General features: G+C 40.3%; 1 protein-coding gene across 1 annotated transcript in view; it reads left to right on the forward strand.

Annotated features, from left to right (window-relative positions):
• The window catches only part of LOC127376782 (acid-sensing ion channel 1-like), a 47,428-nt gene extending 23,291 nt beyond the window's left edge, over positions 1 to 24,137 (forward strand). The window contains exons 3-10 of the mRNA XM_051424032.1: positions 17,104 to 17,254; positions 17,473 to 17,600; positions 18,999 to 19,149; positions 19,292 to 19,348; positions 19,524 to 19,677; positions 20,284 to 20,375; positions 20,457 to 20,536; positions 21,043 to 24,137. Of these exons, the coding sequence (XP_051279992.1) occupies positions 17,104 to 17,254; positions 17,473 to 17,600; positions 18,999 to 19,149; positions 19,292 to 19,348; positions 19,524 to 19,677; positions 20,284 to 20,375; positions 20,457 to 20,536; positions 21,043 to 21,162 (933 nt within the window). The 3' untranslated portion in view covers positions 21,163 to 24,137. The remainder of the gene's footprint in view (positions 1 to 17,103; positions 17,255 to 17,472; positions 17,601 to 18,998; positions 19,150 to 19,291; positions 19,349 to 19,523; positions 19,678 to 20,283; positions 20,376 to 20,456; positions 20,537 to 21,042) is intronic.
• The last annotated feature ends 378 nt before the right edge of the window (positions 24,138 to 24,515 follow it).

The following is a 24,515-nucleotide window of genomic DNA, read 5'->3' on the forward strand; positions in this document are numbered from 1 at the left end:
AGTTAAAGACAAGTATCTCCGGCATTAGGCTGAAATATGGTTTGAGGCTCCAGACAGATTTTGGACTAGGGCCTATGGGAAATTGTGTTTCTTAAAGTCAGGTGAGCAGTCAACAATCTGTGAACACACTTACATAATGGTGAATGTTTTAGCATATAGTTGCCTAAACATCCAGCTATGGAGCAACGTAGACATCCATTTGGAGTCATATTGCCGACCTGACCAAACTGAACTAAAGATTTTGCTCTTTTTATCTGCTAAATGCTAAAAGTTGAAAACTGCCTGCTGCAGCTACTATGCTAAGAGTGGCGAAAACCAAAACATTAAAGTTGCAGGCTGAGAAACCAAAACAATGAGCTGAAAGACACTAAAAGAGAGCCCAGAGGAACTCCAACTATTCTCTGTAGTTTCGTCATTATGAGCAATTTTGATTATTGCCCTTTATATAAACCCCAAGAACTCCTATCATTATCACTTCATTAGCTATAGCATAATGTAAAGCATGCTCAAGAGAAATAATGTGCGTGGGGGAAAAAGGTTAATTAAAACAGTAAATAACTAAAGACAATAACCTACTTATGGAAGACCACGGCGCAATCACAGCATTAGTCCTTATACTTGGAAATTAGTTTTGGCCTGATGGTCCCACTCATTATAACTCTATTGTTGCTCGGTAACAAGAGAGTGATTGGGTGCATGCATGTCTATGCGAGTGTCTTTAAAGAGTTATCAGCGCTCTGTGTTATCACCTCTGACACCTTATTAAGGACAGTGTTGTTTTAATTATACACTGATATCAGCGAGTGGAGATAATTTTGAGTGGCATTCATTATGCGTTCTATTAACATTTGAAGACAGACAAATGAGTTCCACTTGTGTGTGAAAGTGCGCTGTGCAGCTTCAGATAGAAAAAGGAGGGAAAAGGATGCATAATAGATAGCAATAGCAGAGGATGGTCAAGAGACTTTGGGAGAAAGAGGGAGAGAGAGAGAGAGAGAGAGAGAGAGAGGTGACGGGAGAGAAAATAATTCAGTTTCTAACTTGAGCTAACGTCTATATAATACAAATTTTACTACAAATCTTTTTGTCTCAGGAGTGCAGGAGCTAACGTGGCTAACAGGCTAACAAAAGTAGTCCATAAAGTTGTACATTTAGAATAAGAATCACTTTTCTTGGCCAGACATGAGCACACATACTGAATCTGACTCCAGTTTTAAGTTGCTCTCAATGTAAATACACAGAAATAAACATATCTGCATTATCAGTATAGTACACTTTTGTTATATACTGTGCTATATTTATTTTGAATGTCTTATTTTTGCTTTTCTATATAATGTTCATATGTTTACACACTTTTATTTATATTTATACCTTATTTTTGTTATATACTGTGTATATTTTTTTTATATATTGTAATTTGAAAGTTTAATTACTATTTCTATTTCAACTTGAGCTACTGTAACGCAACTAATTTCCCTTGGGGATCAGTAAAGTTTCTTCGGTAAGATAAACATAAACATTACACTAATATCTTCAGATTTAAATATATATAAAACATTCATAGAAAGTAAGACAAGAGTGCAGAGGATGCTGAAATAAATCAGATTCATGTGGCAGATTGCTTTATATACATGAGGTAGGTAAATATGACAGTATATACAGTCTGCACAGCATGCATAGATTTGTGTATGAGTGCTGATATTTACATGAAATTAAATGATGAGAATACATTTAACAGCTTCTTACCAAACACTTCATTAATCACCGTCACAGTCTAATGTGATGCAGTTATAAGGCAAGAATATAAACAAACTATATTTCCTGAATAAGAGGTCATTCCCACTGCTTCCCCAAACTGGGTGGACATACATCAGACTCATGTGATTTTTGCAGGCCACCGTTGAATCAGAGCAGTGAGGCGAATGAATGGGAATGAATTTCAGTCTGTAACTTTACACAACTGCAAAGTGAGAGGAGGAAGTATTTTTGCTCGTTGTGTTTTTTACAGTTCAAATTGTTTGTTTTAATGATATCTTCAATGTTGCCATAGTTGCTGAATTCATCCAAAGTCGACCCAGAATCTGATCTGAAAGTGACCTTATTTAAACTGTAGACTGTGTTTACACTTTTCTCTATCTTAAGGTTCCACTGAGGGTTGCACGTAGCACACTTTTAAGCTCTCTGATAGCATGTTTTTGGGTGCACTGTGAGTCCCCCATCATTGTCTATGGAGAAAATGATTGGGACTTTTACTTCCAGACCCAGAGGAGCCCAAAATATCTTCCTCCACTTTTCAACTCCATTAGTACATTAAATCTGGTGACCTTATGTCAGTCTCAACATCGCTGCACTAGAGATGATGGGTAAACCAGACAGGATACGTTGAGTATTTCACTGAAGGTTACCTGAACAATCGTGTACTCAAACAGCTTATTCTGACTCAGGGTCACAGAAGGGACAGTACCTATATCCCAGCATGCACTGGGATACCCTCAGGACCTTCTTGCTGTGAAGCACCACTGAGCCATCATACTGCACAGAACATTAGTGTATTACAAAAACATATCTCTTCAAAGAAACACCTCGCACTAGTCCAAAAAAGATAAAAACAATGCAGCAGGACTTTTCGCCCTCGAGTTTCCTTTCAGTCTTGAAAACAACGAAACCAGACCAGCTCATGACCAGCTCGACTGGAGGGTTTGATGTACACAAAACAAGGTTATTGTGCACCGCTGCTCTCCAACGCTCACAGAATGTCAATGAAGGGAGCATCCGTTAAGGATATTCGTATGACTCAAGGAGACAGTTGTGGCTATGTTAAGGGGAGTCGTTTGTATGCAGCCAGACCTATAAAATCATTGATGTACAACAACTAATATGTTTCCGGGATCTCTCTCTTGTTTTCTTTCTCGTTTACCCTCAAGAGGGCTCATTCAGTCCTCAACAGTATTGAGTTTCCACACTGCCGGCATTAACAGTCTCACTGTTTCCGGGGTTTTTTCAGTAAAAGTTGAATGCAAACTTCCCCTGTGTTTGGTTGCCGTCTCTCACGCAGTTGCAAAATGTCAATATGCAGATGCTGCTCCGGAGAGAGTGCACTGTGTGTTTCTGTCTTTGGCTTTCTCTGATTTGTGCTGCAGCGAGGCACTCATCAAATCATCATTTGATTGCATCGTGTATTTCGATAAAAAAAAAAAACAAGCCATTTGCCTTGAATGATGCCTCTCATTAGCTGCGCCTCAGACCTTGAACTGTTCCTCCAGACAAGGAAGATATCTGCAGTATTTGTTTTTCTCTTTCCTGTCATTGTAGGGTACCTTGAACACAAAGCACACTCTCACAAGGCTGTAGAAGAAGGCACCTGTAGTAGGGTCGGTGTTTACGATTGCAGTGAATATCTGTCTAAACAAGCTGTTAGCCTCCCGCTATCCCCGTTTTTAGGTCACCATGGCAACCCCAGCCTGTTAAGAGGCTGCACAGACCTGACCCTCGACTTTCACCGACACTACTCATTTACTGTAAGCTCTACATGAACCAGTTCTCAGTAGAAATGGAGTAAAAAAAAAAAAAAAAAGCACCTCAGCCGAAAGCATTTTTATAACTGATAAGAAAAGAATAGAAATCCATAATAACCATTCTAGAGAGAAAAATCTGGAGAAATAATTTATAAGAGCCAATAGTTTACAGATGCAAATCAATTTTATATCCATTTGTCACAGATTGGTGTGCCTCTGTTTATAATTGCTGCCCTCTATCATTTACTGGTAGAGTGAAATATTGTTTGAAAAGCTTTTCCTTATTTTCAACTGCTTCCAATTATTTTTGAATGTTTTCCAAATGGGCCCAGATAGTTCTGCCATTTCAGTTTGCACTCAGTCTTTCACACATTCATTCACATCCACAGTGCTTCATTTATTTATTTTTTTACTCTCTGTCCTGTTAGTGTGACTTTCGCTTTGGTGCCATTTCCAGCTTCAAGCCACCAGCCGTTGCAGCTTGTTTGACTGATTTGACGGAGCAGATCTGATCGTTACACTGAAAGCACAAACTTTTATATACATACAGTATGTGAAACCCAACTCAAATGTAACTACATGCTTTTGCCTGCATACATATGTGATCTAGAAATCACATATCCTGTGTTCTCCTCTGAGAAAAAACCTGCAATAACCAAAAGGGAGAAATTTGAAAAGGGTTTCATTATGGCACCCCCTTATTTTTGCATAACACCAAGATTTGATTGGCTGTATGGAAACAAGTTCTCCATCTAGTACGTAGATGGAGACTGCTAAAAGTCTCCTTCTTTTTAACTTACTTAACATGAACACATGTCCTGTGTCCTCGTCCTGCACCTTAGCTTGTTGACCGAGCGACAAACCAAACATTCACTGGGGGAAAGTGCACCGCTGAGGTCAGTCTGTAGACTGTATAGATTAGCCGGTCAGCTGCAGTACAGTAAATAACATATCATTTCTCAAAGTCTACTCTCAGATTACACCATAGCCATCAGATATTGGATTAAAAAGGCAATATATGGTGCATAAATTACAGCATTAAGTAACAACAACTAGCTCACATTGTGTAGAAGTAGCTGTTTCTATGGCGACAAATGTTTAAGAGCTCTGATGCCACATTATCAGTATAATCATACAGGTTATTGCAGGTATGAACATTATTTTAATTCTTACCAAATGATCCCCTAAACCTGACGATTTTTGCTCTTTAAGTCTGATTTACTTAAAACACATCTTTTCACCCAGCTGTGTAATAATATATATGTGCAGCAGAACTGATCTAATTAGTGCAGAAATGAAGATCAATGTTTGTCAGACTGCTGTAGATGAAAGTCTTTCATTTTATTGCGTCTCTTAATCCATCACGCCGCATGTTATATTAGAAAAAGGAAGTTAAAAGGCAAAATAAAGGACGGGGTAGCACTTCCTTGTTGTTGTAACGGTGGAATCGGGCCACCCTGCTGTGTACTGACAGACAGAAAAGGACACAAGCACCAGAACAAACATACACACACAAACTCTTTGAAATGCATGCGATCAATAAACTTACCTGCAATTGCATGTGTGTGTGTGTGTGTGTGTGTGTGTGACGTATATGTTTGCTGTGAAGCTTGTGTCATTGCCTGCTGTCCTCTTCTCTCTCACAGGACGCAGCGGGGTGGCCGAGTCCACCGCTCTGAGTGTTTATTTCCCCCGCAGTAAACACACCAACCCCTCCTGCCCTCCTGACATACACAGACTCACATCAATCCAACCAACCAAAGAAACACACGCAGCATGAGGCAAATAAAAAAAGGATTGATTCTATGAAACACTGTACGCAACACAAAAAACAAATCACCGAACGTTGGCTCATTCATCTTCAAAGTGCTACTGTACAACATATTTTCTTTCAGTTTCCCCAAAAGAGAGTCATAGCTGGCCAGAGTGGTATGAACATGTAGGCTACTGATGTATCTTTAAAAATAAGAAACATTCATCCAAAGACTTTAAAAAACTTATCTCCTAATATAGTTTGACCGCTGCCTGAGCTTCGCTTCTGTGAAAAGCCTGGTGATGTCTTTAAAACTCCCCATGGCTCTGCTATTCATAAGAGATAAGGCACATACTCCCCAACAAAGCCAAAATGCAAACACATTTGAATTTTGACGTATAACATTTTTTTATGCCACAGACATGTGTATGTATGTACGATACCAAAGAAAACAGCGTGTTAATTGAATGTCAAACTACAAAGCTAACGCAAGGGAACCAAATCCTCCATAAAGCTGCAGAGTCGGGTGATAATATTCTGTAGGTCGATCTCTACAAGGACTCCTTTCACATTGTCGCACTGTTTTCGCACCGTCATTGTTACTTCAAAATTAAGATTAAGGACCTTAATGACATTCATTTAATTATACTTTGAGGTTGTTATATTAGTTTAACTGACATGTTGAGGCCATGCAAACTACCGAATATTATACAGGATTCATTTGACAAACAGGATATTGTGTTCGACGTGTTGACCTTTGTGTGTGTATCTGTGTGTGTGTGTGTGTGTGTGTGTGTGTGTGTGTGTGTGTGTGTGTGTGTGTGTGTGTGTGCTGTCTGTTATCTTGCCTCCCAGCTTGAATCTTGCCTTGTTGTCGCTTTGAGATTGGGCAGGTAGTGATGGCGTGAACGTTGCGCGTTTGGAGTCGGAGTTGCTTACATTCACCATCTGCAAAATGAATTAATCTCTCGGTTTTCAACAACATCATGTGACAGGCTGGGAAATCTAAAGCCTCAGCGGATTTCTCTCAGTAGAGTGTGAAATTTGTCACACGGAGGAGGTTCACTCCAGGGGAAGAGCTGCAGGGCCTTTTTTCCCTGCTGACAGTTTTCCCGCCCTCTAAACTGCACCAAAAAGTGACAGGAGTCGCTGTAATGAATGCATTCATTAATTGAGGTTTGTCCCACCTTCGCTGAGTGGTATTCTGGGAATAGCAAAATGAAAGACAGTTGATGAAAGAGGGGTTTGTTAGCTGCACAGACGCAGAAAGGTGCTTTTCTCCAGCAGGAGAGCATGCTCCACCAGCGCCTCTATCTGTCTTTTGATGTTTTCTTACTAATGAGGGTGATGGCTCCCGCCTTCTCCTCTGTTGGGATGCAGTCCCCGGTGATCAAATTGGCCGGTAAACAAAAGCTCAGGGCTGCCTGCAATGACTCTTCCTGCCGTCCGGTCTCGATCCCCGGGCAGATCCAGCTGGTCTCAACTCATCCCCCAGAGGAGCTCAACTGCTTTATTACAGCCACTCAGATGTTGAATCATGTAGCTATTCCTAAAATAAAACTATGAGTACTCTATTGTGTGTGTGTGTGTGTGTGTGTGTGTGTGTGTGTGTGTGTGTGTGTGTGTGTGTGTGTGTGTGTGTGTGTGTGTGTGTGTGTGTGTGTGGTTTTACGAGGGCTGTCCTGAGGGGATGGAGTTGCATGTATGTCACGCATCATCCGCCAGCGTATCTCCATTGTGCCTCTCTTCATGTATGAGTACCTTTACTCTCTGACATATAACCATATGTCCATACTTACTTACAGTCTGCATCTCACCACGGAACATGCTCTGGTTTTATTTATTTATGTGGCTTTTTCCTAGGAAGCTGTCTGACTGTTGCACAGCATCCACAGCGTTTCCTAATGCGAGGTGTCCATTTTGTCAAGCTTTCACAGCACACATTACGAGCACAATGGCATCGCTGCACCCTGAGCGACACCGCGAGGAAAAGTGGTTGCGGGCTCTCGTAAATTGCCTTTGATGTCATTTATTTCTGTCTAATTCAGATGACATAGAAAAAGTAATTAAAACTAACTTAAGCATGATACACATTTTCATTAAGCAGGTGAAGACGGTATCGATTTAAGTCAGTACAAATTATGAGAAAAGCCGGGATGAACGTGCAGAGTGAAACATGCAATTTCGAGGGCCTTCTGGGGCCATTACCGAGTTCAAGTCTGGTGTCAAGTGAAATTCTCGGTGACAGCCTTTTGGCTTTCCTAAATGAATTTTCCCCCATCCTGCTGGAAGGTGATTACAGCTCATCGTTATACATTGCATATTATTAGACATGCACCAAGGAGACATCCACACAAATTTAAATATTCAAATGATTATACATATACAGACAGACAGACTGACGAACATATGCACACACACACACACACACACACACACACATATATGTATCCACAAATAAACACTGTAAGCCATAGGTGTGTCATTACCACCTATTACAGCTAATCATGCGTAATTCACAGCTAACCTTTCATCTTGGTCTCTGCAGCCAGATGGACACACAATCATCTGGAGTAATTTACACTCACCCTCGATCACCCCTCATCATTAGGTCCACTCAGGTACAATTCATACCTGTGGCAGTGGTCTACTGTGGAGTCAGTTAGCTTAGACTGACGTTACAGCAGAAATAAACATGTTTACAGCCGGTTGGTCTCTATAGCTACATTTCCACATTTATGACAGCTGTACGGGGGTGAATTTTTATATAACTCACCCGTTTGAAATAAATTAAGTTGTACATAATTAAGGGAATGGCCTCTCTGAGTGACAGGTGGGCACCGTCACAGGTGGCTGTTTTCATTACCCAGGCTCCATTCAGCTCGCCTCAGCTCTAAACTAAGCTCCACATTATTAGCCGGGAGCCGGCGGAGTCGGGACTGCCAAGATGGCATCATAGACTGGTTCTAGGGACCAGAGCTAGTACGGGATGTGGGGCGGTACAAGCTGGATAGGTGACCTCACCTCTATTCATAGCACTGGGTCTGGTATGCAGCTCCTGGAGACAGGCTGGACTGTCTCCTCCGATATTCAAGAGTTCCCCTCTGGAAACGAGAGGGTCGTAGTCTATGCGACTACAAATTGCTGAGAGGAAGGCTCTGACTGTTGTTTGTGCCTCTGCACTGATGGCCATGACTGGGAGGAAGGGTCTGCCTGATCTGAACCTGTGTGGTGCTTTGTTATTGGACTTGCTAGTCATGGATTGGTCACAACAATCGCCATGTTCAAAGTTTCCATTGTGGAGGCGGCTGATTGGATTTGTTGAAGGTTGTCGTGGCAGCAACCTGAAACCCCACTGGAGGAGGTGATTGACAAGGGGGCATTGGTTGGTCCAGGGGTCTCCAGGGGTTGTGGCTCCTTACTTTGGAGGTTTTTCCAGCTATGTCGAATTGGTTTGAGACCCAGAACACACTGGAGAGATCTTATCTGGCTTGGGAATGCCTCGGGATCCCCCAGGATGTGAGCTTCTGTTCTACCTTGTTTGACCTGCTACCACTGTGACCCTGCTGCAGATAAGCAGTAGAAAATGGATGTTTTTATTATATTGTTGTATTTTTTCATTTCTTCTAAACAATTTGAGGCTACAGCTGTCGCCATCTATGTTGTGTACAGCAACAGTTTCAAGAACCAGTCAGATAACATTACTGACAGAGACAAATCATTTTTTACTGAATGCAAGATGCTTCTTACATTTGTGCACAGGACGATAGGCCCTGCAAAGGGTGGTGCAGCCATCACAGCCCACTATCCAGGCTGTGTTACACAAACAAATTACAGAATGAAAGCAGAACATGTTTGGGACACCAACCACCCCATCAGTGGCCTCCTCTATCTGCTGTTGTCAGGGATGCTCTGCTGCAGCCTGAAGGCAAGCGCAGAGAAATTGAGGAGAGGTTTCATTCCTCATGTGGTCAGACTCCTTTACACGGACCTTCCTTAGAGACTATAATATGCTCAGCTCAATATCAGGTCTGGTGTATTAGAATGGCTTTTTTTTTTATAGATAGATAGATAGATAGATAGATAGATAGATAGATAGATAGATAGATAGATAGATAGATAGATAGATAGATAGATAGATAGATATGCATTGTAAAACACTGCCTTCACACTTGACATGAGGATTTAATCCTAGTTAACCCTACTGTCTGACATGTAAAGTGCCCTCAGCTGTAGTAAGGCCTCTGCCCCGCTGACTGGGCCCGGGGCTGTTTATCCCTCGATGTTTACTCAGCTGTGCGTGACGAGAGGGCGTTGCACACTGGAGTGGTAGCGCGGCTAGCTGCTGCCTCTCTGACTGCCTGGCATCTCTTTCACAGCTCTCACGAGCGTGGGCTCTACGCATGGTTGGCACAAGCGGGCAGGCAGGAGATTTGTAGGCGATGGTGACGACTGTGACGTGCAGGGAAAAGGAAGGCAGAGAGGTTTCAACATCCCATATGGATCTGCTGCATATCGAGGTTCAGCACAAGGATCGGAGAGAGAAGGAGTGCAGGAGGAGGGTGTGACAATGTTGAGATTGATATTACATGTCGCAAATTGCAAGCAGAGCAAGTACTATTAAGCTGCCGTATACTAGTTTAATTTAATATAATTATATCATAAAAATGACTGCATCTCAGTTATGCAGTTACAGTTACACAGTTATATATTACTGGCTGTTAGCCAATGTCTTATTCCTTCAAGCAGCCATTTACCATCTAACTCAACTCTACTTTTGCTCACTTGGGGTGAATAAGAGGGTGTCTGCTTACTGCAAAAGCCTCTATAGAAAATTGAATAGCTCTGAATGAATGTGAGCTGACAATTCTCAGACATTTATGTCTCCCGTCCAGATTCACAAGACTATTTCCATTATTCACCAGGAAGCTTCTGCAGTGGAGGAATATGAAAGTATCATTTTTCAGTAGTTATTTCAACAAAAATGTCCCTCTCTCTTCATTTTGGTGAATAGACCTAGGTAGGAGGAATTACAGGGAGTCTTCCCCTTGGGGCATTATTTCCTTTCTGTGTGCGGTACCACTGCAAGTCCATCCACCATAGAGACCGGGGATTGCATTAAACCAACAATTAATTGTCCTCAGAGACAGATAGTGGCCCGCAGGCTCTGCTGCCTCCGCTTGATCATTTATGTTGTTTTGTTGTGAATCTCCTCTGTTCTCCTCAGAAAGGGTCCCTCTTTAATTCTCTGCTGATTCGGATCCCAGTGCGCCACATCCATCTAAATTATATAAAAAGTCGGCACTACTTTCTAATATTATTAGATTATGTTCATTGTTGATTAGTCAGCCTATTGTTTTCTTAAAGGATAAAAACAATTCCCAGAGCGAACTTTAAACCTCTCTTTAAATCTTTGCAGCATTTGTGACTTTACAGCCCACTAGTCACGTGACATTTCTCGTCTAAAAGGCCCAAAGAGATCCAATTATCAAATATTTAACAAAAAAAGCAAACATTAGAGCAAAGTATCTGCATCTCATAAGCCCTCAAATTAATCTTGTGACCCTTTGGAGGTGCCCGACCTCTAACAGTATATAAAGTAGTTAAATTTAGCTCCACCTCAACAGTAAAATGCTGCTTACACATTGATATATGAGTATTAACAGTCTACTAATGTCATATATACCTGTATTAATATATCAGTCTCACTTTAAACCACATTTTGTGACTTTTATACTTTTACTTACGTAGAATTTTTAAATTCAGGACTTTTACTTTTATTGTTGTGTAGATACTTTTACTTACTGGGTACCAGTGGACAGTATAATAATGCATCCCTACAACCTCTTCACCTCTTCACCTCTTCTTACCTGCGATCTCGTATCATAACGCCCGCCTGATTTAACCCGTATCTGAAATTCACTCTGTCGTGCTGTGATCGTGCTAAAGTCAGTAAAGTCCTGATTTTTAGATAGAGGCAGCACTCTGAGGCATATACAACTTTAAGTGAATACACACTTTCATTTTTCTTCATAAGATATGCTCCCCGCTCTCCTCTGGTCTCCTGAGGTGCACCTTAACCGGGGCTATGATGCTATCGTTTCTGAAGGTGATAGGTACTGAGAGCACGGACGGTGTCTGGGAATAGGAAGAGAGAGGAGGAGGACTGTCTCTACTGGCCTGTGAAATATTCATCAAATGAAGCAGGGGTGGGTGGGGAAGTGCGGCAGGAGATGGAGAGGAGTCCACAGGGGAATGAACATCATAGTTCAGGATACACAAGGGAAAAGGAAAGAGTGATGCAGACCAGGGAGGAAGGAAACATGGGAGGTAAAGAAATATTTTATTGTGTGGGAGCTGGAGGTTAAAATCCCCACATATGATAGATGAAAATTCCCCTAACAACAGTGGAGGAGGTTTTATGATATTTCATCTATAAAGCAGCAGGTAAGGTGGGATAGAGACTGATGATGGTTTCCTAGAAATACTGAATTCTGACATTTTAAAGTGATTTCAGATTATACACTCACTTTTCCTCAAACACTGGAAATCTTTGGCTGACAGATCCTGAATCCTGTTTTTCTGCTCCGTTGTCAATATGCGGTCTGGCCGTCCAAACTGATTAGGTGATCATTACGCAGCCATGCCCTACAGCCTGCGCCGCCCCCAAGGTGTCATCCAACAGTCAATGCACTGGTGGACATAATGGTCTCGATTTGCATGATCAATTCTCACTCATTATTCTGACTTTGACCTTCAGAAAAATACAATGGTCCAGCTTCTTCAGACTTCTGCAGAATACTGGTTAAATATTCAGGAAGGATCCTAATAACCACAATTGTCTGATATTGATAACTCCTGAAAAGAATCCCTTCAATTTCTTTGAAGTAACGTACGTAAGTTACGCCAGAAACGTAACGTAACTAATCTTAACCAAGCCTAAACTTCTAAAGTGCGACAATTTTTAGAACATTAACCACACAAGCTTTATTTTGAAAGTTTAACCAGATGTTAAATATTTATCATTGCTAACTTGCACATCCAGAAATGACAGGAAAAGGGCATCTACAGCGAAATTAAAAAAGAAAAAAAAAGTGGTTGTGTGTGGTGGTGGTTGTAGAGGATCACAAAAGTCATTAGGCTTCATTCTCTCGCCACAATTAATGTTTTATGGAAATTCCTCAAATAGTTGTAGAGATATTTAAGTCCAAACCAAAGTGGTGGACTGACAGACCGTCCTACAGACCGACAGCTTTCCCCGTGGTGCTGTGCTACGCTAACGTGGCTAAAACTACACACAAAATATGAAAAATCAGTTACGATTTTAACTCTACAGGCACAAAGCTGGCAGATATCTTTGCAGCCAGAATCTCAGTAATGTAATGTCCGTGCAGTCCTTTGTTTTAATTAAAAAAAGCCTTTTCTGTATGAAGCCTTTTATTTACCCATACTCCCCGAGGAGCCCTGCAGTTCGCTTCTACCTATTCTGGGTTGCCTCTTATCTTAACTTTCTTATTTTGACAACCACTGACTCAGGGTTTGATCAGGGCGTCATTATTACATACAAACACACACACATGGGGTCCACTCTCTCTGCCTCTGGCTTTCAACCCTCTGCTTATAGTTTATTTTTTCTGTGGAGTGGTTCTCTGTTCCTGGACTGGTTATTAGCGTGGTGAGTCAGCTATTCATTCAGAACAGAGGAAGGGGGGGTGGGGATGGTTTGGCTTTGATGCTTTTATTCCTGAATTATTTTTTACCTTTTATACTGATTTGTGATTCAAGATCACCCATCGGAAAGAGTTTAAACTGCAATCAGTCGCCTTTACAGAACACACCAGTCTTACACCGGCTTTGTTGGCTTTTAACACACAGACTTTAGGTCTGTCTGAATGATCATGCAGGGGGAAGATTTCTGTCTATCTCTTGTTGGTTTTAAGTGAAATAGAAATATCTCTTTTGGATGGATTGCAGGCAGACATTCAAAAATAGGAATAGGTTGCGATACGGAGCTGCAGAGGACTGTTCACCTGCAACCACACCTCTTTTATCCACGTTGGATCAGGAAGAGCAGGATAAGAGTTGAGTGAATAAATTAGACAATGATTGTGCTCTAGTGATGTCAAGTGAAGTTTAATATGATGGATGGGGTTAGCTAGTCACCCCGAAGCACATTTGATCTAATAAATTCAGGTAATCACCCCCTAGTTCAAAGCAAGTCATGAAAAATAGTTTTAAATGAAGAGAAAAGAGAGTGATGTTGATATAAAAAACGAGATAAATGAACAATTAACACAAGGAGACAGGATTAAAAATTGTATTTGTGACTTAAACTTCATCATCAGGTCACAATTTGAATTTGTCCAATTGTTTATGACCAAATACTTCAGAACTAGATAGCCTCTGCTGTACTTCGATTAGTTATGATCATCATGAAAACTCAGCATGCTAACATGCTAAGCTACAGTGGTCTGCCTTTAAGCATGTTAGCAGGCTGACATTAGCATTCATTTAAGTGATATATGTGCACTGATATTATAGGTCAAAACTTAGCTAAATTTGGCTGAATTAAAAAAAGCCGTAAGTGGTCCCTAAATGAAGATCCTGCTCTTATTGCTGTGCTGAGCCAAATGATCCGGCTCGCTAAAAAGAGCCTGAATTCTCATCTTATTTTTCCTCTGGTCGTGTTATTAACACTGAAGGTTGTTGTGACTAATACGACCTCAGCTCAACTAAATCAAGGTTAACCGATTAATTGATAGATCATGAAAGTGAAACTCTAAAAGTAGAACGAGGAGAAAGTCGGTGAGGGAGGGCGGAAGAGCAGAATAAGGAAGACGGCTCCAGTGTGCTATTTAAATTAATAAAAACATATCAGTAATGCATTTAAATGTTTTGACACAATGGAAACTATTCATACACTTCCTTGCAAGTGTTATGAAAAAGAAATGTGAGTTTAAGATTAAAGAACATACTCTGTGGGCTGCTCACAAGTACCCTCAGGCACCATATTGAAGAGTCTACAGCAGGCGGTCTCCACCATATTGGAGCCCTCCTGCTGTCTTATTAATATGCATCCCTTTATTTATTTTCTTGAAGGTTACTCGTGTATGAAGGTACCCAGTTGCCTATAGTTTTTTATCCCAGGTTTTACTGTAATCAGATTACAGACCTAAATTACACAAACAGGATGCAACACGTGGATATATTTTAGTGCTGGTCACCGCGGGCCACCGTCTGCTCGCTGTTGCATTTAAATAGCATTTTTTTCCCCCCGCGGTAGCTGTTTAAGTGTACAGCATAATAACAGTGAAAGTGTTTGCACTTAACCGAGACGGCTTTAAAGTCTTTGAAAACATTCCCATAAAACAACAGAGCACTAATGGATTGAACTTATCCTGCTGAGACGTCTTTTAGCAGCTCACAGATTGCATGACTGAAGACCTCAGTAAATGGATGGGAAAGTGCACGGATTTGTGATTTAGAGATTCTTTCAAAATCTGGTGTGGCCCCTAAAAAAAAAAAAAAAAACGGATATGCATAATTATGTGCATAATGATTAATTACAGTCGAGCTCTGTTGAGTGCTTTTCAATACATGGGAAATTGTGTGTGAGTGACAGCTTTATTGATCACAGAGCTGGGAAGATTATAGCCCTGTGAAAACTGCAGTTAGTAATGTAATGTATTAAATTCTGTGGAGAAAAAAAAAAGGATTTATCCGTTTTATGAAGAGTGTTCAAAGGGCACACATGTCAAAACTAACAAGTAAACTAAATTTTTCACTCTTCAGAAGTCAGAATCTTTCTCTTCACTCGTGTGCCATATGATTTCTGCTGCAGATAACCTTTTTTCATATGTGCACAATCATTTATTCATTCCTCATAACAAGCAGAACAAGCAGCCACAGTATGCATGCTGTGCAGATCTTGTGCATTATACATGTTGGATGTTTTTATTTTTACCACCTCTGTCACAACATCAACTATTTAGCAAAAGGCAGAGAACAAATGTTACCTGACGTCCCCTCGCTGGGGGGAAGGTGGTATCGATCACATCATGCGCCCGTCATACACATGGACTTCAACGTTTATGTAATGACTGACTTATTTATGAAGTACAGTAAAGTGCAGCCGCTGTACGATCCGACACATTTATGCTTTTGCATTTGCTGAGAGACATGGCAGCTGTCTTTTCTGACAGCTGGGGTCGGTTCTTACAGATGTTAAACAAGCCAGCAGGGTTCACAGAGCATGTGACCAATGAGTGGGAATGAGTGTTTAGTCAAGGTCACCTGCGGCACAATTTCACTTCTGGAAGGCATTTATAGTGTTATATATTGGTTGTTTACATAAAGAAATGCCAGAAATAGTAATAACAGGACTCTGCTGGCTGGATCTTGTGTGGTCAACTTGCTCTTATCCATTTTGAAAGAGCAACGACCAATGGTATTACTTCATCACTACACTGAGTAAGTCAGGGACAGACTTTCACGTTTAAAGGTTCTGACCTCGATTTTTTAAAAGAAAGCTTGAGAGTTCAAGACTTGGCTCCTTTCTCCCCCTGTTCGCTCAGCCGGACAATCACAGTGTGAAGTGAGTGTGAATGTTGTCGGTTTCAGAAACTTACAGAATTTCTGACGTCAGAAAGATGTCGGAGGGGGGTTTCCAAAGCTCTTCAACTGTCCGACAAGCAGTTCTGATGACGTACGCTGACGCCTTAGGTTGCGGCCTTTCAGAGCTGTAGACTCTTAAGTCTCGCTCACATAAAACAAACACAATTCTCTGTCCCTTCAGGTTTTGTTGGTACGAGTCAAAATGTTGTTTGTGGCTCGCTGTGCCTTTCATTTGCCTTTCTTGATAGCGCCGGATGTGTTTTCTTTCCCTGCTCAGATTGATGTCTGCTTCTGCAACCAGCAGTCTCTCGCTGACTTGATAGATGGCCGAAATGTTTAAACTGCCCTTGGCAGGACCCGAACTCTTTCTCAACAATTACTTGGTTGGTTTGTTCTTTCTAATCATAGATATGTCATTCTGTGCCATAACGCTGAACAATAGTCTGCTCCAAGCGTCAGCAGCTAAACTCCCTCTCTCCCTCTCTCCCTTTCTCCCTTTCTCTGTCCCTTTCACTTTACATCCCTGCCCTCCATTACTCCCTGCTCTCCCACTCTCTCACTCATTCTCTCTGCATGGGTTGTGTGACTCATGAAACACTAAATGCTCTAATGCAAGATTAACTCCTCGCCGAAAGAGGCCGAAGCTCCATATTGATACGTTTCCGTCTATTTACTGTTGTGCACTCATGGCTGTTTAAACATGTCATGTGTGCTTTTTGCTGATATCTCACACGGCTTCAATGTAACATCTGTGTCTCGGCTTTTCTTTAAAAATTTAATTCTACGTTTCTTCCTGGCTGGGATGCTTGGTCTCCATGGTAACATCAGGTCCATTATAAGTGCCATAAAGAGCATGCGAGGGAATGTTAAATCACCAGTCTGCCAGTCTCCATCACCTCACTGGGTTGATTGTGTAACCCACAAACCCACGGGAAGACCTCCTTTTCCCTCTTCTATCGTTTTCTCTTCCACTCTCCTTGTCTCGCCCTCTTTTTCTGTCACACATGTTCCTTTTCTCTCACACTATCTCTATTGAATACACACATGTTCACACACACACACACACACACACACACACACACACACACACACACACACACACTCACACTCACACACACACATATAAGAAAAGAGTCCAACACTGACCCCCAGTGGAAAAGCATTGTTAAGAAACTCTTTTCCGTTTTAAAGCTGTGAAATCTTTCTTGATGTGTCTCTCAGGTTTTCACTCGCTACGGGAAGTGTTACACCTTTAACGCCGGCGATGATGGACGCCCTCCCCTCATCACCACCAAGGGAGGTATGGGTAATGGACTCGAGCTCATGCTGGACATTCAGCAGGATGAATACCTCCCTGTCTGGGGAGAAACAGGTGAGTGGGGATTCACTCCAATCATCGGCTGCCAGGTCCGGTTATCTGTCTCACTCTAACAACTGTGTGTGTGTGTGTGTGTGTGGGCGGTCTGTGCGAGCGTTAATACCTCAGAGTGTGAAACTCAGAGACAAACCCCTTCTAAGTGTCTGGATTCATTAGCGAAACACATTTTCACGCCACGTTGCTCTGATTTCTCATTATTTGACTTCCTGCAGATGAGACATCATTTGAAGCTGGGGTCAAAGTCCAGATCCACAGCCAGGACGAGCCGTCCTTCATTGACCAGCTCGGGTTCGGAGTGGCGCCCGGGTTTCAGACATTTGTCTCCTGCCAGGAACAGAGGGTACAAGTCATCTTTATATGTACATGTGGTATAAGTATGGAGGATTTAATGGCATCTAGTGGTGACGTTGCAGATTGCAACTCACTGAACACCTCTCGCGTCTGTATCTGACAACCTGAGAATGAGAACTAAGTGTGTAGGAGAAACTACAGCAACATGCTGGTTCAACATGAAAGGTGATTATACACAAGTGAAAACATACCTGTGAATATTAAATTAATTTGTGCCAATAGATCCTCCTAAATATTACAAACTGGACCTTTAAGTTCTTCATGACTAAATAAGCAAAAAATAAAAGTTAGTTCATTAAAAAAAAGCATCCTTTGTTATTATTTATTTGTTAGATGTCAGGCTGCTTCATCAGGACTGCGTAGGTGTAGTTTGATCAGGTTTGCAACCAAACAACCCCACAACTGTCCTCCTGTTGTCATTCAAATGCTAAATTCTGATTTGTGTAAGGACGCACATCACATCACCTTTATCCAACGGAGCCAAACCACTTACGTTTATTCATCTGGCAGACGCTGTTGTTTCAAAGTGACTGCTCTAACTCTGGCAGAAAATATTGTGTTCATGTAGGATCACATCACTTATAGTATATGACATGTTTATTAGTATATGATATATGACATGTATATTCATCATGTGAATACTGTACTCATTAAAGTAATTGCTGAGATATGGAGAGAGAGAGAGAAGGGCAGACAGAGACAATCAAATCATTACCTGGTGATAAGCTGATATAGTATCTCTCGTCATTATTGTCTACATAGTCCTCAGTTCAGAGTTATTTATTAACTATTCATCACTGATTAGGTCTTTCTTGCTCAGGACATCGTGTGTCTTATTGTGAAGTGTTACCTGATGTTTGAAATAACAGTTTGTGTATTTTAATGTTTTAAATGTGTCTTAATTTTCTCTCCCTAATCAGTTTTCCCAACCTGGGGTTTGTCTGTAACTTCTTTTTAGAAAACTGGAATTGTTTCTTGATCTCAGCTAAAGTGTTTATTACTGAAAGGAGCCCAAACTGTCAGAATAAGATATAAGTTGTAATAAACCAGAATTATCATTTTTAAATCACAGATATAGAATAAACATTTGATTTAGTAGTTTTATTCTTCTGTTTCCATGATTAATTCTTCACCGGCAGCATCCTGCTTTTGATTCATGCGGGTACACATATATACTTAATATAAAGAAGTAGTAATACTATTTGTGTGGAAACTTTTAATGTCTTGTATCGACTCGCCTCCTGTTGCTGCCTCTTGGCCAGGCCGTCATTGTAAATCAGAATTGGTTCTCAGTTGACTTATGTGGTTAAACAAAGGTAAAATAAATCAATAGAGTAGAAAAACTGCTTTAATACGTGACGTGATGTCTGATGTGTTGTTGTTGCAGCTGATCTATCTTCCTCCACCCTGGGGAGACTGTAAGGTGACGGCCATGGATTCAGACTTCTTTGATAGTTACAGCATCACGGCCTGTCGCATCGACTGTGAGACGCGCTACCTGGTGGACAACTGCAACTGTCGCATGGTGCACATGCCGGGTAGGACACCACTCTTGCCTTACGTTGTATCAGAGTTACATCAATGATGCTGCAGTGTAAAAAAAAAAAAGACTGTCAGCACTTCAAAGCCTAAAAAAAAAAAAAATGAAATTGATGTGAGTGTGTGTTGCTTTGGCTCCAGGCGATGCACCCTACTGCACCCCGGAGCTGTACAAAGAATGTGCTGACCCAGCTCTTGGTAAGAAAAATGGCTTCGTCCCTCTGAATCTTTAAGGAACTGATACAAAGAAAACACACACACACACACACACACACACACACACACACACATATCATCGTACGACATCTTTAAGTCACAGCCGCACGGATCTGTTCAAAAGGTCAAGCTGAGCTTCTGGCTTTCTTCTCTCCAGATTTCCTGGTGGAGAGAGACAATGATTTCTGTGTGTGTGAGACGCCATGCAACATGACCAGATACAGCAAAGAGCTGTCCTTCGTCAAGATCCCCAGCAAGGCCTCGGCTAAATATCTCGCAAAGAAATACAACAAATCTGAGCAGTATATTAAGTAAGGATCAACCATACTTTAATGCTCTTAATTACTTCCTTTTTTTTATACATGCTTTAGTGCACGATTCTGTTTCCACTGAATTACTTCTGTTATTTAAAAATATTTATACAAGATATTGTTTTGTTAAAGGAAAAACGAAAAAGAAAACAATATATAGCCTATAAAAGAAAAATGTCACATACATGATTATATATTTAATTTATAGATCTTTAAAAAGGAACATACTTATAATGAAAAGTTATTACCAAAAATAAAGAAAAATACATTCATTAATCAAAGATAAATTAAAATGGGGTAACGCTTCACCTTAAGTCCCCTTATTGAGCATTTATAATCAGTATATAAACATTAAATACATTGTTTATAACTCTCTATAATGCAGATATAAGAATAATTTATAACTTCTCATATTAAGATATATTTTATTACAATTGTGTTACTGTATTGTCATTCATTACGTGATGGTTGTATGGAGTTATAGCTGTTAACGCTTATTTCTGTTTAAACTACATGTTTGTGCTGCGTATTAATGCTGAATAAGGTGACTTAAGTGTTGCCTAAAATGGAAAATGAATGTTTTGACTCTCTTGCTTTCCTCCGCAGGGAGAATATTCTGGTGTTAGACATCTTTTTTGAGGCTCTCAACTATGAAACTATTGAACAGAAGAAGGCTTATGAAGTGGCTGGACTATTAGGTACAGATTTACTACATTATATACTGTAGATGGGTTATCTTTCTCTCTTTATAATAGGTTATTTTTATCTTCTTATTCCAGGTGATATCGGTGGTCAGATGGGGCTTTTTATTGGGGCGAGCATACTCACCATACTGGAGTTATTTGACTATCTTTATGAGGTGAGACTCGTATCCTACTGCATGTATATAAGTATTTACTTTATACAGAGCTGCAGCTACCATCAAGGGCACCAAGGTCATATGTATGTTTTTCTGGGACTGTGGGTGTTTTGGCAACGTTAGCGGAGCTGCAGAATGTACAACATGGAGGTATTTTATGTGCAGATTTCTCTAGTTTTAGATTCAATATGTTTAAATTTGACTCGATTTAGGCCAACAAAGAACTAACAAAGAAAATGAAACAGTATTTTGCAATCACAGCTTTATTACTGACGTTGGAAAAAGCTTTGAAACAGTATTTAGATCTTTGTGTGAGTTATCTGAAAAATAATAATATGAAAAATAGAATAATTAGAAATATTTCAAGTTGTATTGTGGAGACTTCTGGAGTATTTCTAAAATCCTGCATGCAAACACGTCGTCTCTCTTTTCCCAGAATCCTCGTTGAGCCAAAAATGTGTGTTTATCGTGGTTGACCTTCTCCCCGTTTTTCTTTATCTACTCAGGTGATAAAGTACAAGCTGTGTCGCTGCTCCAATAAGAAGCACAAGCACAACAACAACAACGACCAGGGAACGGTGCTGAGTTTAGATGATGTCAAGTGTCACGTCAGTAACTTTCACTAGGCTCCTGCAGGCGTGAGGGGGAGGGTTTTATTCGCCACTGCACTCTCCTGTCTCTGAGCTTATTCGTGGACTTTGTTCATTGCAGTTTGTCGGACTGCGGGAGCAACAGAGTAAATGTCTGAACTCTGCCTGTTTAAGGTCTGTGAGCAACAAATTCAGAATGTGGCCGAAGTCAGAGGAAGCCACGGCAAAAGACGGCAGGAGAGCAGAATTCAAAAGTGTCAGAATAACTGCATGGTCATCTGTAAAACAGCTTCTCAAGACATAGTAACAGATACAGTAAATGGGGGCATGAACTAAGCTATGGTTCATATTTTGTTCAGTAAATCTGCTTTAGAAATCTCAGCTGTGTTGGTGGTGTGCGTCATCTGTCAATCTGAGGAGTTTTTTTTGTAAAATACTTGATGTGACAAGTTCATTTTCACTTACAATTAATTGTTTTTTAACTATTTAAGGTCATTTTTCTTTTGGGAATTTGCATGTCAGTGCTACTCTTCGTTTTTCACTTGTGTCCTTTGCAGTTTGCTTTCATCTTTGCTTATCTGTTCTTGACTTTTCCCTCCATTTTTTATTCATGTCTTGCCAGCCTCATCTTATAAAAAAGTCTTCCCTTGTTAAAAAACCTGAGCATTTTGCCAGTATACTCTACTACCTCATCTTGCAAGGGTGACACGAAGATTTTACAACCCAATCAAATTAATAACAAAAAGGTCACCTTCCTGTATGAAAATGAGCAGAGCGAGCACACTTAACATTTACAGCGTTTTTTTTACAGAAGACATTTTGACTTGTAGCAGGAATAGAACAGGCGTAAATAATAAACAATGATGGCTGAATTCCATTTAGTTGCTTCAGTTTCAGGCTCTTGGTATCGTGCAGTCTTACAGGGACACTAAAAATAGAACAGAGCCTTTATTAATGTTATTAGTAACACCTGTGTTTTTTCCTTCTATGAGAACCACCATAAGCTACTGGTCATATCGGACCAAGTACAGCTGTAGCAACAACAAGAAACCCCTGAGTGATTTGACTTCCGGGACATAAGTTTGTTCGCTTTCTGGTGGAGAATTAGATGAGAAGATGAACACCACTCGGTTAACTTAGTTTAGCATAAAGACTGCAAACAGCTAGCCTGGCTGCGTCTGATGATAATAAAATGCACCTGAAGCAGCAAAGCTCACAAATGAACACGTTATATCTAATTTGTTTAATCTGTACATTTTCTACATTATACAGTTTTATGGATGACTTTGTGGCGTAACCATAAAGGTAACAATAAGAGTCCAGGAAGTCATTAAAGGTCCAGTGTGAAACATTTAGGAGGATCTATTGGCAGAAATGGAATATAATATTCATAGGTATGATTTCATTAGTTTATAATTACCTGAAAATAAGAATTGTTGTGTTTTTGTTACCTTATAATTATTTTGAAACAAATTAACAAAAGATGCAGAGGTTTCTATATTGTACAACAGAGTTATAAAAACCTTAACCCTAACAAATTATGTTCATATATTACACAGACATTTCTATAATGTGCAACAGATTGCAAAGAATAAGCATCTTTATTTAAAAAAGGAGCAGAGGGAGAAGGAGGAAACCCCATTTTAAGGAGTCTGCCATGTTTCTACAGTAGCCCAGAACGGACAAACCAAACACTGGCTGTAGGGGCGTTTGTGATTTTCAGCCACCGTAGTTTCTCCTAAACTCTTGGAAGAGGAGCTGTAGTCGGTCAGTCGGCTCCAATCTGTAACTTCACCACTAGATGCTACTAAATCCTACACACTGGTCTTTTAATTGGATTTATGCTGAGCTAACCTAACTGGCTGCAGACTGTAGCCTCATATTTAACTGAGAGTGAGAGTAAATCATTGAGTAAATGAGCTGAAACAAGTATTCTAACATGGAAAAAAAGAGTTGAATGGATATACAACAAAATTCAATGTACACATATTATGAACCGATATTTTAAAAAGCTCTCCTCCACATCAACCAGGTGCTACGTACTGTCTGATTTCCATTCATCGCTATCAGAACTATAAAGACTTTATTGCATTAATTTAAGGGAATGTCATACATTTGTACGTGCTGTTCATCAGCGTGCGAACACGGCGAGATAAAACAATTACTGAGTATAAATATGTTGAATGTGTTTTGCCATCTTTTAGGGCTCCGAGTTGCATGTAGCATTTTGTACAGTAGGCGTCTCAAACGTGTGTCGTCATCCGTCTTCGCGTTCGGTTGTATATATTGTGAGCATGTATCGATCTGTGTGCGGTCAATCAGAAGCTGGTTGGAAGGAAACATGCCGCCCTCATATATCCAAAAAAACACTGTATCTGTTATCGGTTAGGCTGCAAACATGTCGTGTGCATGTTTAAGGGGGTTTTGCCTCATTATTCGAACTCTGTTTACAAAACATTTTACAGTATTCGGTTTTAAGAGATTCCCATTGAGGGGAATGGGGGAACTGTATAGTGTGTTGCTGTGTAGTGTTATTATCAAGCACAATCATACCATCAACTGTAATGTAAATGTAAATATTGCTATTGATAATAATCGTGTTAGAATAGGCTGAGCTGTCTGTAATACTTGTATTTATTTAACGTAGAGTAGTTGTGTGTCTCAGCTTCATTTTTCTGTATATATGAAAAGTATATTTATCAAAGACAATATTAAAAAGTATGATGCCATTTCTTTTGTATTTGCTACAGTCACAGCAGCTTAAACCTGAAGAATGAACAGCTGGATTGTTATTTTCCACCGCACGAGTACATCAAAAAAAAAAGTCCTTCCAGGCCGTCGTTGCTTTTTCTGTGTTTTTCTTATATTTTTGCCTCCATTTTTAATCCTCCTGTTTTACTTTAATATACGAAAGGTTGGTTATTTTAGTCTGGTGATGTGTAGATAAATCATGAACTTGAAGAAGTTGTTATATTAAAGATTAAATGCTAACTTTACGTAACTTTTATTTACTTTGAGGTGTCACGTGTCATCATTTATACTCTGGAATATATGTGTGTTTATATATCTGAGAGTCAGTATCTGGATGTGAAACACAAATTAATCTACAGCAGAAACAGATTTATTTTCACTGTATATTATTTTCTGTACAGATTTTCACTTGTTTACCATTTTCAGTCATGCCAGGCTCTCGGGATGGTGATCGATAGACCACTTTGGTCCTAAATAAATAAAACATTTTTTACTAATTTCCTTGACGTCAGATCCCACCGTGAGGTTTACATCTGGAGTCAACAACTGCAAGATGGATTTCCACATTTCCACATTAATGTTCCTCCTCAGGATGAATTGTAATAACTTTGAGCCTCTTTTTTTTTTGCTCTTTTGTG

The sequence above is a fragment of the Dicentrarchus labrax genome, unplaced genomic scaffold (assembly GCF_905237075.1).
Source record: "Dicentrarchus labrax unplaced genomic scaffold, dlabrax2021, whole genome shotgun sequence".
Classification (NCBI taxonomy): Eukaryota; Metazoa; Chordata; class Actinopteri; family Moronidae; genus Dicentrarchus; species Dicentrarchus labrax.